This window comes from Excalfactoria chinensis, chromosome 21 (genome assembly GCF_039878825.1).
Source record: "Excalfactoria chinensis isolate bCotChi1 chromosome 21, bCotChi1.hap2, whole genome shotgun sequence".
In the NCBI taxonomy this organism is placed as follows: domain Eukaryota; kingdom Metazoa; phylum Chordata; class Aves; order Galliformes; family Phasianidae; genus Excalfactoria; species Excalfactoria chinensis.
In genome coordinates, this window is record NC_092845.1 from 2,186,348 (window position 1) to 2,202,022 (window position 15,675).

Here is a 15,675-nt window from a genome sequence, read left to right on the forward strand (position 1 = left end):
TGCCACTTATCAGTCTGATGTCATTCTGTGTTCCGAGCAAGAGTCATGTGCCTTTATTTCTCCTTCCAGGTTTTTCGGATGGCTCTCAAGTTCCAGAAAGGCCCCCGAAGCCGCTGCCACGGAGAATCAATTCTGAGCGCAAAGCAGGGAGCTGCCAGCCAGGAGCAGCCAGCAGCAGCACCGGGACATCACTGCAGCTCTCCAGTGAGATTGAGAACCTCATGAGCCAAGGCTACTCATATCAGGACATTCAGAAAGCTCTGGTCATTGCACATAACAATATTGAAATGGCCAAGAATATTCTCCGTGAGTTTGTTTCCATTTCCTCCCCTGCACACGTGGCCACATAGCACATTACCTCCACACCTAGAGCTTCTGTGGACCAACTGCCTGGGCAGCCGTAGCCCGGCTACGCACCAAAGGGGAAGGGGGTTCCTTTAGAGACTTCATGCGGAGGTCAGCCCTGCCTCTTAAGAGAATCAGTTATCAGGTTTTTGTGGTTCCAGATTTCAAAGCAGTGAAACGGAATGGAGCGGAATGGTGTTTTATAGAGTGTGTGTCTTGGAGTCCTTTACCCCTACCTCGTGTTTGAGAGAACAGATTTATTTCCAGGGTGTCGGTAGAGGAAGGTTTCATTAGGAGGGATCCCAGAGCTGATGCCCTGGAGGCTGGGGGGGGAGTGTGTTGTGCTGTGAATTCTAAGTGAGTGCTCTGAGAAACAAAGTCTCCGGGTCGGTGTAGTGTGTCCTGTGGTTCATGGTACTAGGTTTGGTCCTGTTTGCTGCTGTGTATCTGGCTCAGGCTTTTCAGAGCAGTTGAGAGGTCACTTTCTGCTGGGAATAAATAGGAGACCTTGGAAGAAATCGCTTGATTGCTTCCTGTTTGCCACGGCGTTTCCTTCTTACCTGTAACAGTAGCATTTATTGCTTATGATTTGAATTGTCCTTTTCTGCTTGGAGATAGCCTGACCAGCATCTGCCAGGCGTTTGGGATCTTGGAGCTGGATTTCTGTTCTAAGTGTCCTCGTGCCAGCTGTGCTGGCAGCACCAGATTCCAGGGAGCAAGATGTGCTGAAAGCTCTGCATGTTTTGGAGAGGTGGGAAGAAGCTGAGCCGAGAGCAGAGAACTGGCTGCTGCTGTTCCTTTTGTAGCCTCGAGCCTTTCGTGCTTTCGGTGCTCCAATTGCAGCCCTGTCGGGCTTAAGCAGCATCACCAGGCGCTCCCACGCACTCTTCCTCTAGGAATGTTGCACCTGGTTAATATGATGTTTTATTTATCTTACCTGCATGGTGGCTGTCACAGACTCGTGGCCTTCACGCACATTCCATTGTCTCCTTCAGACAGCTTTCTTGGGAGCCAGTTGTCTTTGTGCCAGGCTGTCGTGTGGGATTGGTAGATGCAGCTGATGTATTTGTTGGTATCTTACCTGCTTTGCAGTAAAATAAACGCAGCAGTTTCTCTGCATGGCTATCCAAACAACACGGGGGCTCTTTGCACTGCCCTTACTCCAAGGAATTGCCAGAGCTTGTGTTGAAGCAGATCTGGGAAACCTCTGCATTTGTAAAACAATCACACTGAGCTTTACAAGTCAGAACTGGGCAGTTACTTCACAGAAACCTGACTTGCATACTCAGCTACTTAACTGTGCATAATTTGCCTGGAGTGTGAGAAGCGTAGTTCCTCTGGAGGGGATTTAAATGGAGTAGGGATCCGCAGGTCACAGCCTGCTGGATGAACGGTGCTCTGTGCACACCAAAGGGCTGCTCGCCTTGCACAGCATGTCCTGCATTGCTTGCATCACTGAGAGGGCAGCAGCAGTCACCGGGCAAAGGGTTACGACGTGAAATATTGCTAGAGAGCTGGCGGCTGTTGGATGCAGTTGAAGCTTTTAAAGGATCTGGTTGCTGCTTCCAGATCTGAGCGAAGCAGCTTGCAGTTTGCAGAGGGGACTTGACCAGTGTTAGCATAGGAAACTAAGCATCAAATGTCTGTTCTGTGTGGAGTGTTGGTATTTCTCTAAATCTACAGCTTTGTAAATTGATCATGTGGGGTCCACGTAGTTTAAAAGCATGAGCTGTCCCACCTCACTCCCCTCCTTTCTGTATTTCTCTGAAGCTGTAAGGAGATCTCTTAAGTGCAACGCTTAAGGCCATCGCTGCTGTTGCTATTTTGGGGCTGGGGCTGAAATTGCAAATGCAGCATGCTGCTGAGATTGCTGTCAGCCAGCAACGTACTCTGCAGTGCTGCAGAGAGGTCAGGCAGCCAAGAGCAGGGTCTGGCCTGGCAGGGAGGCTGATGTCTGTGCATGCTGTGCTTGGGGAAGCAGAGCTGCTCCCTCTCCTGTGCCCACAGGTGCAGCAGTCAGCAGTGCCCTGACACAGCCCTGCTCTCACTGTGCTCAGTGATGCCTGGCAGTTCTTGGGTAGCACCATCACTGCTGAGCAGGCACTTGGGAAACCCTGGGTGCTCTCGCTGCCCATCTGCACGTTGCAGTTGTGAGCCTGACCATCCAGTCCTACTGCTTGGGTGTTATTTTCTGGCTTTCTCCTGGAGACCCACATAAAAGAACGTGTTGTGAGGGAGCACTGCTCTGTATTTCCCTCCTCTCCAGTGCTGCCACTCACTCCGTGTTGGTGTTGGAGCCACTTCAGTTCTGCCTTGCTGTGTAAACTCAGCCTAAGTGTGCTCAAGTGTGGCGTGAGGCTTCGGCATGCAGGCAGGGCTGCTGCTGCCAGGGCTGCTAGGAACCAAGTGCAGCCAGCTGGAAAGCCTTAACTCTTGACCTGCACAGCGTGTGCCATTGGAGTAGTGATGCCCCATCCCCTGCTAGCCCTTGGTTCCAGGCTGGCCATGATGCTGAGCAACCCACACCTAGCAGAGCTTTATGCAGGCCTGTCTCTGGGGCTGTGTGTGCCAAGGGATGTTGTTCCAGGTATTAGAGATTAGAGAGAGCAATCTTTGTGGCATGTATCACTAATCTTTCTGCATGTGTCCTTTCTGTGCACTGTTCGTGTCTCCAACTGAGTTAAGAAACTTAAGCCTTGGCTTTTCTTCCTTAGATGTGTGTTTGCTTGCACCACTGAAGTGCAGCAGAGTCCTGCCTGTGTTTTATGGCTGTGCTCTGTGAAGTCCACCCAGGCACTGTGTACAGTGTATTTTTCTTACTGTTTTTCTTTCAGAAAGGTGAGCCTGATGCTATTTTCTCTTTCTTTCCCTTCACCTCCTTTATTCTTAAGAAGTTCACTCTGTGATGCTACTTTAACAAGAGAAACCCAAATGTCTTGTGCCTTTCTTAAGGGAATGCTGTGTCACCGGGCTGGATCTGGGGATCCCTCTGTGGAAAGGAATTGCCCTGTGCTGCCTTTGAGATTCCATTAAAAGGTGTGAGAAGGAGGGACGAGAGAGGTGGGCAGTTGTCATTTACAACACTGTGTTTTGTAGCATTTCAGCTGTGGAGGTTTCCTACTCTACCTGTTACTAACCATGACTTGCCTGCACTGGTGCTGCACTGAGCTCGGTGTGAAGGTGGTAGAATTGGAGGAACAGGACTGGTTTTGCATGTGACAAAATAGTTCTGCTCACGATAAAAAATTACTGCTTTTCCTGCCCCCCCCGACCTGCCAAGCCAGGACACAAAGCAAGCAGAAAAACCTTTGTGCAACGAGGGCTGGGGCACAGTGTGGGAGCAGCAGGAAAGCAGCACGCATCGTCTGTCTGCCCCACTGACTTGGTGAGTTGGATGCCACCACAGCTGAACGGGATCCTGCAATGAGACATATCCTGTCAGGAGTGTGCTAGAGCTTGGCTGCAGCACTGCCCTGCTCTGCCTGCTCTGCCCGTCCCTGCATAAGCTGCAGGCTTAGGTGTGCAGCCTCCCAGCAGCCCTGCTTTCTGCATACGGGCTCTGCTGCTCACCCTTTGCTGAGCCTTCCACAGGGAGAACAAGCGTGCTGCTCCCTGCATGAGGCTCACTGCATTACTGTAGCCAATCCCGAGGCAGGGTCCTTCCTGCACGTGGTTGTTGTTCAGTGGGTTGGTTGTTTATTTGTTTGCCAGTCGAGCAATTACAAAATGCAACTCCCAGGGCACTTCCTTCTCAAGGTGCCACATTGGAAATGAGAGGGGAATAAAGGGGGGGGAGGAGCAGTCGAATGGCAAATCCCCATTTGTATAATATCAGTGTTAAAAACGTCGAGATTTTCACACACAACACACACAAAAAATATTTAAAAAATAAAAAGTATAATAGTGTCATTAATATAAAATATAATAGCAGTATTTAATCCTTTCAGATCTGTAAAGAATAAGGAAAAAACAGAAGGTAAATATTCTTACAGAGAGTAGCTGAGCTTTTAAGGTTCACTTGGTTTTAAAGTCCTCGTTTTGTTTGCAAAGGCGTCGTTAATGTTTAGAGGTTATACTAATGTTATTTATTAATTTGTTGCCATTTCTCGTGCGCTGCCCACTAAAGAAGCTTCTTTGGGATTTCATTCACCCGTGTCGGTAAAAAAAAAAACAAAAGAGAGAAGAAGAAAAACGAAACAAAAGTTTTATTTTTAAATAAAATTTCCTTTTGTTGTAGCAGATGGGATGAGTTGGGTTGGTTCTGTGGGGCCGGGCAGATCAATGCAGGCTGGGATGGGGCATTAAAGCTATTAAGTCTATTGATAGAGCATATCGTATTGTAACTATCTACCTCTCATCAGGTCCATTGGTCTATCACAGTAGATGCTGATCTGTTCTTACACTTGCTACATCCAGTTTATGTATCTCTTACACTGTTGTGGAATGCAGATTATATAGAGACATCAGAGGTGATGGGTACACCTGCATCGTACAACATATCTAGTGTCATTATGAGGTCTAATGAATGCATCATGTCTAATGAACCCTATTGGGCCTGGAGGCTTGTACAGAGGCAAAGATGCACTTAAAACTCTGCCTGCCCTGAGCTGTGTGTTGTGGGATGGAGACATGAGAGAGTGTGGGGTCCAACAAGGTTGGATGGAGGGACTGGGCTGTGCCATGCTGTGATGCACTGATGGGGCTGTGATGCACTGATGGGCCAAGGGTTGCCCATGTGGGGACATGGGGGTTAAATGAAGATAACAGGGAGCAGATGAGCTCACATGAAGTCAAAGCACATAAAATAAGTGGCCCTAAAGGTCAAATAAGGTTCATTGGGGTCAAACGGGGACACAAAGGTCAAATGAGGACGTAGAGGTCAAATGAGGGCACAAAGGTCAGGTGAGGTCAAATCACATAGAATAAGTGGACTGAAAGGTCAAACGAGGTTAATTGGGGTCAAATGAGGACACGAAGGTCAAATGAGGTCACAGAGGTCAAATGAGGTCACAGAGGTCAAGAAAGGTCAAATCACATAGAATAAGTGGTCCTGAAGGTCAAATGAGGTTAATTGGGGTCAAACGAGGACACAGAGGTCAAATGAGGACACAAAGGTCAAGTGAGGTCAAATCCCATATAACAAGTGGTCCTAAAGGTCAAATGAGGTTAATTAGGGTCAAACGAGGACACAGAGGTCAAATGAGGACCACGCTCAATGGATTCAATGGAGAATGGATGTAGCAGTTGCTATTGAGTGGGTACGGATCCATTACCAGCACTGGGAACCCCATAGAACAAAGCAGAGCATCACCCCCCCACCAACCCCACTAAGGAATAAAGCCACCACCAAGTGTTGAACCCGGTACTTTATTCTCACATATATATATATATATATAAAAAAAAACCAAAACAAACCTCGCAATTATCAGACAAAAAAAAAACAAAGAACTGGAAATGTACACACACCATCCAACAGAAATATATATATATATATATATATATAAACTGAAGCATCTGTTTCGACAACACTTGCAGCTCACGAGTGCAGCTCTGGAGGTTGAGTGGAGTAAAGGGAAAGGGGGGGGGATGGCAGCTGTCCCTCCTCCCAGTGACCTGAGGACCTGCTGCAATGCAGGGGTGGGGGGGAAGAGGAGGCAAAGAGGAAGGGCTGGGGATGGGGGGGGGAAGGGATCTGCTTGTCCTGCTGCCTTGTGTGGGGGAAGGAGGCGGGAGGAAGAAATGAAGTAGTTTTCCCTGGGTTAATCTATTGTAAGGCAAGTGTCATAAGGGGGGAAGGAAGAGAAAAGGGAAGGGAAGAGAAAGGGATAAACAACAAATCCAACCCTGAGCCGTCGCTGCCTGGCTCTGCCCTCGCATTCCTTCTGCTCACACCCAGACTCAGCCCCACTGCCGCCATCTCACCTCCCTCCCCCTTTATCCACAGCCCCAAACCTGGGGAGCTCAAAGCTCTGGCACCCGGCTGAGAGCAAAGCCCGGCCCTACACTAAGGGCTCAACACAGCCCTCCCCCATATCCCCTAACAGAGCCCTTCCCCTCCCAGCTGCACGCCCCCCCTGTGCCTATATACGCTGCCTGGGGCATCCTGCTGCAAAAGCAAAGTCCCATCAGCTTTTCGGAACCAAAATGCACCCAAAACCTCCTCACACACGTACAGAACAGGTTTCCATTACAAAAAAAAAAACACGAAAGGAAAAAGGAAGAAGAAAAGCCTCCAAACCCTTCCATCATGGTAGGTAAGAGCCGAGTGGGGATGTGAGTATTGCTGTTGGCTTCTCCGTAGCAGTAAGCGAAGTCTGCTGCTGAGCCCACAACCCGCCAGCCCGCTGTGAGCTGTCGGGGGGGGGGTCGCTGCCTCTGGCTTGTGCCCCCCAGGTGTGGGGCAGGGTGGGATAAGGCCATCCAAGAGCAGGAAAGGATCGAAGGAAGAAAGCACTTAGGAGTATCGCCCTTCTCTTAGTTTCTCAGATCGATGTATTTCTCGCTCTTCAGAAGAGAAAGGAGGGGGGGGGGGGAGAAAGGAAAGCAGTTAGTTAGTAAAACAAAACAGGTGGGGGTAAGAACAGGAGCGTGTGCCATTCCCAGGGCAGTGAGCAGCGAGCTGTGCTGGCATCAGGAGGGGCTGGAGCCATTCTAATCTAAGGCTAACAGGAGTGCAGCCTGCTCAGTGCTGCAATATGGGATGAGCGCACAGAGCCCAGCTCTGGCACGGTGACAGCCTGGCATGGGCACTGGGGGCTCTCAGCCCTGGGAGAGCCATCTCAGCCTGCAATGGGCTGAGTTCTGCCAGGGCTGGTTGTGCAGCCGCTTCCCCAGCATCCCTGGGGCAGCCCCAGGAGCAGCCTGCACGGCGCACAGCCAGGCAGCTGTTTCCTGAAGCGCCAGGGCTGGCACGGAGCAGAGCTGGCAGAGCAGCCCTGCGTATCCTCAAAGCAGCACATCATCCCCTCCCTTCCCTCCCAGCCCCTCCTCGAGCGCTGCTGATGGATGATGGAGGCCCATGCAAGGTGGGGAGAGGCTGCAGGAGGAGGAAAGCGTTACCTGGAGCGCTTCTGGCTGCTGCTCAGCTGCAGCACAGCCCTTGGCCCCAGCTCACGATGCTCGGTCCTACCTGGTCAGCAGCCGACCTCTTGTCTCCGTTGGCACCCTGCAGGAGCCCCGCCTCTTCGGAAAGTTTATCTGACTTAACTTCAACTACATTCTTGTCTTTACGTGCCTCTGGCTTTGTGCTAAGGGAGGGAGGTGACAACTTTGAGACATCTTTGCCATAGCCAAGGGCACGTGGCTGGGGGGAGAGAGGCAAACCGAGCCCCCAGGCTCCACCTCGCGGGATGCCGTGGGGCAGGGGATGGCTGGGGACGATGCTCCAGCTGGGGGGAAGCCCTGGGCTGTACAGCCCATCCCTGGGGATGGGTCCCTTTGGCTGCTCTAAAGCTCTGCTCCTTCCTCAACGCGGGAAGCTGGAAGCGGCCCAGACTGGCATGCTGGGCAGGGTGAGGTGGGATGGGATGGGAAGCGGTGGTGATGGCAAAGCAGCTCTGCCCCGAGGACGGCGGTGCTTACATGTCCTGTTTGCCGCTGCGGCCACATGAGATCTTGCCTTTCTTGTGCAGGAAGTAAATGATGGAGCCCAGCACGGCCACCACAAGGATGCAGATGATGATGGCCACGATGATGATGCCTTTGCTCTCTGATGTCTTTTGATCTAGATAGGAGAGGAGAAGAGGGGGGTGAGCGTGCATCACATTGCCTGTGCTCCCAGGGGGTAAGAAAAGGAGCTCCTTCCCCAGCAAAGCAACCACCTGCTGTCTGCAGGACACATGGAAACAATAGAACCATGAAGGGTAGAAAAGACCTCCAACACCACCAAGTCCAACCCCAACCCTGTCTCCAAGTGCCACATCTCCACAGTCCTTTTAGAGCTCTGGGGATGGTGATACCAGCACCTCCCTGGGCAGCCAGCTCCCAGCCATCCCTTTGCAGCCTTGCCCTGCAGGAAGCTTGCTGGCCTTGCTGAGCAGGAGAATGAGACCAAACAGCACTTTCACCCCTGCAGGTGGAGACAGAGCCTCATTCCTTGTTTGAACAGGGAAAGCAGCAGCAGATGCAGGAGGCTCCCTCCCCAGGCCAGACAGCAGCACGACTCCTAGTGGCACAGAGCAGCCAGAGCAGAACTGGGGGCAGATGGGGCTCACCCAGCAGCTGGATGTGCTTCTCGCTGACCCCCAGCGCGTTGGACACCCGGCACTTGGCTCCTTCCCGCAGCAGGTCGTGGTTCACACGCACCGTCAGGTTGCTGGCAATGTGCTGGTTCTCCATGTACTCGTGGGTCTGATATGGGAAAGCACAGGGCTCAGCACCCACACACAGCCCCCATCCCCAGAGCCACCCACAGCCCCCACCCATCCCTCACCGTCCCGTTGATGCTCCAATGGACGGAGGGCCGGGGGAAGGCGATGGCCTTGCAGGTCAGGTTGATCACTTCATCCTGCTTCACGTACAGCGGGGAGCTGATGGCCACAATGCGGGGCTTCCCTGCAGGGAGAGACAGTGAGTGTCTGCATCTCCCCATGGGATGGGGCTGATGGAAGCAGCGTGGTGCTCAACCCATGTCCATCCTTACCCTGCACAGCCACAGCCACCTGTTTGCTCTTCTCCAGCCCTGGAACACTGTGAGCCTGCACTTTGCAGCTGAAGTTACTGGAGGTCTCAAAGGTGAGGTTGCTCAGGAGGAGCTGGTTGCCTTCCGCCACCTTCCTGCCCTGTTGGAGAGGGAAACCCAGGGCTGAGGGTCAGCACCTCCCACACTCCATGGCAGGAATGGGCCCCAAAGGGCACCCCAGAAGGCCAATACCCGAGCATTGCTCACCCTTGCATCCCTCCATTGGTAGTCCAGGGCCACGGGGCTGTGGGCATTGCAGCTCAGCCTCACGCTGTCCCCTTCCTGAAGGGGTGAGGATGGCTCCATCTTCACCTGGACCCCTTCGATGACTAGGAGAGGGATGGGGAGCGGGGCAGTGTGAGCAGAGGGATGCGGTACCACCCGCAGGGTGCAGTGTCCCCAGCCTTACAGTTCACCATCAGCTCCGCATCCCCTTCATGCTGGGTCATATCATCCAAGTCCAGCGTCTGGCACCTGTACAGCCCGCTGCTGCTCTTGTTAACATCTTGCAGCATCAGCACCCCATTGTTGGTGTCAGCCAGCGCGGACACATCCTGCCAGCTGTCCTCCAGCTGTGGGGACAGCACAACCCTCAGCCCCTCCATCCTGGGATGCTAAGGGAGAGGGACCTGACCGCCCCCCGCCCCCCTTTACCTCTCTCTTGAAGAAGCTGAAGACAGGTGCCGGATTCCCATCAGCATCACACACCAACTTCACATCATCCCCTTCCTTCACCGTCCCCGAGTTGGTCACCACGCGCAGCTCCACGTGCTCCGTGGGGTCTGTGGGAGGAAGGAGCAGGCAGGGTGGGTGCGGGTCCCCAAAGCACAGCACTGGGAACAGCCCCTGGCCCCCAACTCACAGAACACAGTGACGTTCACCCGCGGAGAGTCCTTGGTGCGCATCTGTCCCCGCAGCCAGTAGTGCACAGTGCAGTGGAAGAGGGACCGGCGGTCCTCCCTTGTCACCTTGCTGAACAGCGTGCTGACCACCGTGTACAGCCCATTCGACTGGCGGACCAACGTGGTCAGGATCTTTGTCTCTGCAGGAGACGCAGCTGCTGTTCCCAGCCCGCAAGCATGGAGGGCACGGGTATCCCATCCCTCTGATGGAGGGACGCGGTTCTCCATCCCCATCCCCACCCCGACTCACTGTCCTCCTCCTGCAGCAGCGGCTCCCCGTTCTTGTACCAGGTGATGTTGGGGGACGGGAAGCTGTTCTCGCTTGTGCACTGAGCAATCTGCAGCAGCAGGGAGCACCATGGGCACGGCACAGCCCTGGGGGTGCCCCTATGGGGATGGGGAATTGGGGACCTCTCCTCACCTGCGACATGTCGCTGTTCTGCGTGGGGATGCCGGCCGAGTTGGGTATGATCTCAGGGGGAGCGGGGATCTCTGGAAGAAGCCACCCCACGCATTAGGAGGAACAGGACAGGACCCCCAGCCCCACACCGTGGCCACCCTATCACTCACTGTAGGTGTAGAGCTCGGTGCGGTTCTCCCCCACACCCTGGCCATCTGCTCCAACCCGGCAGATGAAGGTCCTGGCGTTGTCGTGCCTTGTCACCTTGCTGATGGACAGAGCCTTGTCCTCCCCCACCGACAGCCTCTCGCTGTACTCCGTTTCATCTATCCGTGCCCCGCTGGCGGTGATGACGCACAGCCTCACCCGATTGGAGTGACCATGGTTGACCTGGGGACCAGCCTGATGTAGAACCTCAGGGACAGCCCCAGTTCGGCCACCCAACCCCAAGAGCACTCACATAGAACCACTCCATGGAGGTGAAGGAGACGTTCCCAGGGATGGAGAAGCTGCACTCCAGTCTGGCTGTGCTCCCGATCTCCACTTCCAGCACTGCTGGCATGTGGACCTCCAACCTGCCAGCTGCACCTGGGGGAGGAACGGCAACCTCACACCACGTCCCCAGCACAGCAGGGCCAGGGTTCACCCCAGGTCTCCACCCCAAGAGCCAGCAACCCAAGCACCCTCCCTGCAACATACCCAAGGTGAGCTCCTTGTTATATCCCTGCTTGCAGCACGGGGGCCTGCAGTACTAATGGAGCACCTGGCTGTGCTCCAAGGTAATGGCTATCGATCCAGGGCCCGGAGCAGAGCTGCCCTGCACTGAGGCTGAGCAGCCCCAGCTGGGCACAGCGTAGAGCAGAGCTGTGTCATGGCATGGCTGGCACACCATGAGCTGTGCATGCCCCATGCAGTCCCCCAGGATAGGATGGCAATGGGGAGCCCAAGAATAGGTCCAGCAGTGCAGTACCCACCGCCCAGCTCACGTATGGGAAGGGGGAGATAAGAGGGCTGCAGGGAGGCAGCTGTGTCAACAGCCACCTGATAGCACTGCTTGGTGACAGCCTCACACGGGCAGCAGCTTCAAAGGGTAACGCCGTGCCCATAAAACGCTCTCTGTGTGAAGTGGGCACACAGTGGCACGGCCCCATAATGCAGTCAGGAGCCCTTCCTGCCACAGCCAAGGTGCTGGCTCACACCACCAACACAACTGGGACACCGCAGCAGCCCACTCCTGCCCCTCACCCCTTCCATAGGCACATAGCACAGCTGGCACTAAGCAGAGGGACAAGCAAAACAGCGTGCAGGAAAAGGAGGAGTTGGAAAAACAGGTGAAAGCCCCAGAGATAAAGGATGCATTGGGGTCAGGAAACTGCACTGAGTGCAGAACCGGAGACACCTGGCACAGCCGGGCACCCACAGACCTGGGCATGCCAGGCTCTGCTCCCCAGCCCCAGGCAGAGGCAACGCCGTGGCAGGAAAGCTGCAGCTCACAGAGCTCACCCACTCAGCATGACAGCCCCCATCCTGGCCGCCAAGCAGCCGAAACCATGAACTCAGAGCTGGGGAATGGCTGGCATCCGGGACTGGCAGCAGGAACCCCTCCTGCCCATTCGTTGCCCTTGAAGAGGCGAACAGGGAGACTGCAGCCCCCTCCCCACCTCTCCCTGCTCCCCACCTCCTCCAGGACAGGCTGGATACCCGGGGTGAAGGGCTCAGCCAGGCGCCAGGCTATAGGGAGCAGCTGGTGACACCTCAGGCACTGCTGCATGGGGACACAAGGGCAGCCCCCTCAACCCAGCAATGGGCACCGGGGCAAGGCTGGAGAACTATTGACCATGCACGGGCTGCAGAGCTGAGCTCCAGCCCGTAACAGTGAGCCCTGAGAGGCTGGCATAACTCCAAAGGGAGACCTCGAGATGCGGAGGGGCCGCCTGCAGCAAGTGAGAGGGGAAGGGAGGAGAGCCCCCGTGCCTTTCCATCTGGCTGGCGGACAGCCGGCCTGCAGCCAACGCTCTGCAAGAACAAAGATTTGCTTTTAGAGCAGAGGAAGGGGGTGGGGAGCAGCACGGCCCCTCCAGCAGCCTTGTGCAGAGCCGAGGTGTGCAGGCAGCACACGGAGCAGAAGGGCATGGTGGTGGGGGGATGCAGTGGGGTTCTGCTTCCCTCTTGGGGGGGAGCAGCTGCTGCCAGCTCTGTGCTCTGCTGGGGATGGTGATGGAGCCAATGCTCTGCTGCCATCCCAAACCCCCCAGCTGTGTGCAATGGGAATGGCAAATCTCACACTCCCCTCTCCAACAGCCCCACTGCATATACCCCAACTTGAGGGTGCACAGCAAGCCACCAGCCCGCCTGGGAACGGCTTTGGCTGCAGCCCCTCAAGCTTCTGGGAAGCATCAAGCCCTTCACAGCGGCTCTGCTCGCCAACACCACGGTGCTGCCAACCAATGGGTGCTTCACTCGACACGTGTGCTGCGAGGAAGGGGATCCCAGCACGGGTTGGGAGCTCAGCTCTTTGCTCTCCTGCATCACCCAGGCCTCAATCAGGGCAGGGTTACCCCCGTGCTGTGCTGCAGGCAGGCAGGGCTGAGGCGTGGGGACCCCTGGTATGGGGAGGGCACGGTGTGGGGCAGGAAGCACAGCCCATAAACCAGGGGGGAAAACAAACTGGAAAGAGGATAAAAAAAGAAAGAGTGTAAAAAGCCAAGAGAAACACGGAGCCTGGGGAAAAACTCCTTAGAAGGAAAGGGGTGGATGCTTCCTAACTGCTTGACCGAGGCACCCCGTGCACACTGGACACACGTGCAGGCACAGCCACCTGCCCACGGCCACCGGGGATACAGCGGGCATCCCTTGCCCTGTGCTGCTTTAGGGGGCTGCAAAGCGGCCCCAGGGACAACACAGGGCAGTCCCAGCTCTGCACACACACACACACACACACACACACACACACATCCACTCCTGAAGCGGAGCCTGGGGACGTGCAGGGCGGGGACGGGCTCGGGGAAGGGGGGGGGGCTGCTCCCATCCCGCTCCCCCGCATCACGGTTTTAGCATTCCTGGACTCTGGCCAGGCGGTGCCCGAAGGGCGTCAGCTCCCCCCGGCTGTCTGCACTCAGCCCGAGAGTGGGGAACGGCCCATGGGGCCCTTCAGGTCCATTTGGGGAGGGGGCGCAGCACAGCCCCCAGCCCCACAAAGCCCAACCGCAGGAGCGGGGTCTGGCCACATCCCAGGGACGGGGAGAGGGGAGTGGTGGGGAAGGGGCTCCCTATTCAAGCCCCGCACCCTGAGAGCACCATATCCCAGCACTAAAGCAACTGCGCCCTGCGATCTCCCGTCTCATAGAGGACTGCACCCCAAAGAGGACCCGGCACCCAAAAGCAGACGCATTCCACGCTGCACCCCAAAGCTGATGCACTCAGCGCCCTGCTGCAATAAGCGGCTGCACCCCAAAAAGCGGCTGCACGCCGCGTCTCACCCTGAAAGCCAAACGCACCCCAAGAGCAGCCACACCCCGCGGACACCCTACAAACCAACCGCATCCCAACAGCGAAGCGCCCCTCGTCCCACCCCAAGTCGGGCTGCATCCCGCACCTCCCCAAAGAGCCGACACGCTCCGATTCCCCCCTTCCTCCCCCCCAGGTGCTCCCGGTGCCACACCCCGCAAACAGCCCCGCAGGTGCCTCCAGATCCTTCCCTGCCCCCCTACCGACCCCCCAGCCCCACTTACCGCAGCACAGCAAGAGGCACAAGAAAGGGCAGCAGCCCCAGCAGCCCCAGCCGCCCCTCCAGCCCCAACCGCAGCTCGGGGCCGCCCGCCGCCCCCCAGCCATGCCCGCTGCCGCCGCCGCCCGTTCGCGACTGAGCGGGACCCGCTGCCTGACGTCAGGAGGAGGAGGAGGAGAAGGCGGGGAGGAGGAAGGCGCGGTGCTGCTGCCCCCCGCCCGCGGCCCCTTATCCCCCCCCAGCGGTCGCGCGGCGCCGAGCTCCTCTCCCCTCTTTCCCCCTCCCACCGCCCCACCCCGATGCCGATTCGGTTCGGTTCGGTTCGGTTCCGGAGCCGGGTTCCTTTGCGGCTCATTCCTGCCGCCCCGCCCGCCCTGCCTGGGCTTGCTCAGGTTGTTGGGAGCAGACAGGCAGGCGCTGGAGGTGGGAACCCCTCGGGGGTTGGGGGGGGGGCGGGGTGCGACCGGGCTGCCGTTCTTCGGGAATAGCAGAGTGGGGCTCAGTCCGCGTCCAGACGAGCAGCCCCATAAAGCAGCCCCATAAAGCAGCCGGCTCACCTTGAAGCCACGGAGAGGGGCTCGGGAGCAGCGGGAGAACGAAACAGCTTTTGTCGTTACTTGGGCTGCGGAGCGGACAGCCCATACAGACCCCCATCTTTGTGGCTTTGCCCCCAGACCCCGCTCTCCGTACCGGCAGGGATGCTCGCTGCCAGCCCGCGTCCCGTCCCTATAGCAAAGCCCCACGGAGGGGCCCCATGGCACAAAGCTGCCCCCCAACCCCCGCGCAGCTGCTGAATGGGGCGGCTGTGGAAGAGCCGAGGTTTGCACGGCCGGGGCAGAGGGCTGGCTGGGGGCCGGCCCGGGGGCGGTGGGGCGGACAAGGCTGCTATTATCCAGGGGAAATCAGCCGTCCCCAACGCAACCCCACTGAGACCCATTCCCGGTGCAAGCCCGAAGAGCAGAGCAGCCCCCACTCCCCGCTGCAACCCTCCTGTGCCTCAGTGTCCCCATTCTCTATCACATCTATGCTGTGAGCACCAAAGCTCCCTCGAAGCCCCTCCTGCCCTCTCCCCATCTGCACCCAAAGCTTGCTGACCCTTATCCTGCTGCAGGCAGTGTGCCCTCCCCCAGCTCTGCACCCCTGTGCTTTGCTTCTGAAACACGGACCCTGGGGGCTGCACACCTCTGCCCACCCCACCCAGCCCCTCTCCCTGCCATCAGTCCCCTCAGCATCCCCATTCTCACTCCCCAGCCCCAGCAATGCCCCACACCAGCCCTCGCCTTGCCCCCTCCTGCCTTGGCTGAGTGCCGGAGCAGCTCCCCCCCCCCCACAAAATACCCTTTCCTAGCCAAATGGACTCGATGATTCATCGGAAATGATTAAATTCTTTCCCGGCGAGATTAGTTGCTTAAAATGGCAGTGCTGGGCAGTGATAAGGCTCCTGGTCTGGCGCTGCTGTGCGGAGGGGCGGCCCTCCAGGAACAAGTGCATGGAGCAGAGCCTCACTCACTCCTCTATGGGTGCATCATGGGGATGCTCACATAGGTGCCCAGGGCTGGGGATCCCTGGATGCTTTCCTCTCCCCAAATGCTGCAGCACAGCCCCGTGCTCTGCTTGTTTT

At 56.6% G+C, this 15,675-nt stretch overlaps 2 protein-coding genes across 3 annotated transcripts in view; one reads left to right on the plus strand and one right to left on the minus strand.

Moving 5' to 3' along the window:
- CBL (Cbl proto-oncogene) overlaps positions 1-4,671 on the plus strand; it is a 32,905-nt gene extending 28,234 nt beyond the window's left edge. Inside the window, exon 16 of the mRNA XM_072354945.1 lies at positions 70-4,671. Within this exon, the coding sequence (XP_072211046.1) occupies positions 70-350 (281 nt within the window). The 3' untranslated portion in view covers positions 351-4,671. The remainder of the gene's footprint in view (positions 1-69) is intronic.
- A 1,022-nt stretch (positions 4,672-5,693) lies between these two features.
- MCAM (melanoma cell adhesion molecule) lies at positions 5,694-14,217 on the minus strand. Of its 2 annotated transcripts, XM_072354856.1 has the most exons (15): positions 14,059-14,217; positions 10,788-10,915; positions 10,498-10,717; positions 10,349-10,419; positions 10,178-10,265; positions 9,888-10,067; positions 9,680-9,807; positions 9,435-9,597; positions 9,233-9,354; positions 8,987-9,125; positions 8,777-8,898; positions 8,559-8,694; positions 7,927-8,068; positions 7,475-7,592; positions 5,694-6,849 (listed from the first exon to the last, which is right to left on the minus strand). In XM_072354856.1, exons 1-15 carry the CDS (start codon positions 14,159-14,161, stop codon positions 6,820-6,822), a joined length of 1,890 nt encoding a protein of 629 aa, XP_072210957.1. In that variant the 5' UTR covers positions 14,162-14,217; the 3' UTR covers positions 5,694-6,819. The 2 variants fall into 2 exon arrangements, with proteins under 2 accessions (XP_072210957.1, XP_072210958.1); XM_072354857.1 differs by lacking the exon at positions 7,475-7,592 and having other exon boundaries at positions 6,682-6,849.
- Between the last annotated feature and the right edge of the window lie 1,458 nt (positions 14,218-15,675).

What these genes read in the sequence shown, in the direction of transcription:
- MCAM (XM_072354856.1), bottom strand. Translation starts at nt 14,161, where the DNA reads ATGGCTGGGGGGCGGCGGGCGGCCCCGAGCTGCGGTTGGGGCTGGAGG. An exon ending in GCTGCTGCAGGAGGAGGACA is followed by an intron (nt 10,068 to 10,177) that starts GTGAGTCGGGGT and finishes CGTCTCCTGCAG; the next exon opens with AGACAAAGATCCTGACCACG. An exon ending in TGCGGAGCTGATGGTGAACT is followed by an intron (nt 9,355 to 9,434) that starts GTAAGGCTGGGG and finishes TCCCTCTCCTAG; the next exon opens with TCATCGAAGGGGTCCAGGTG.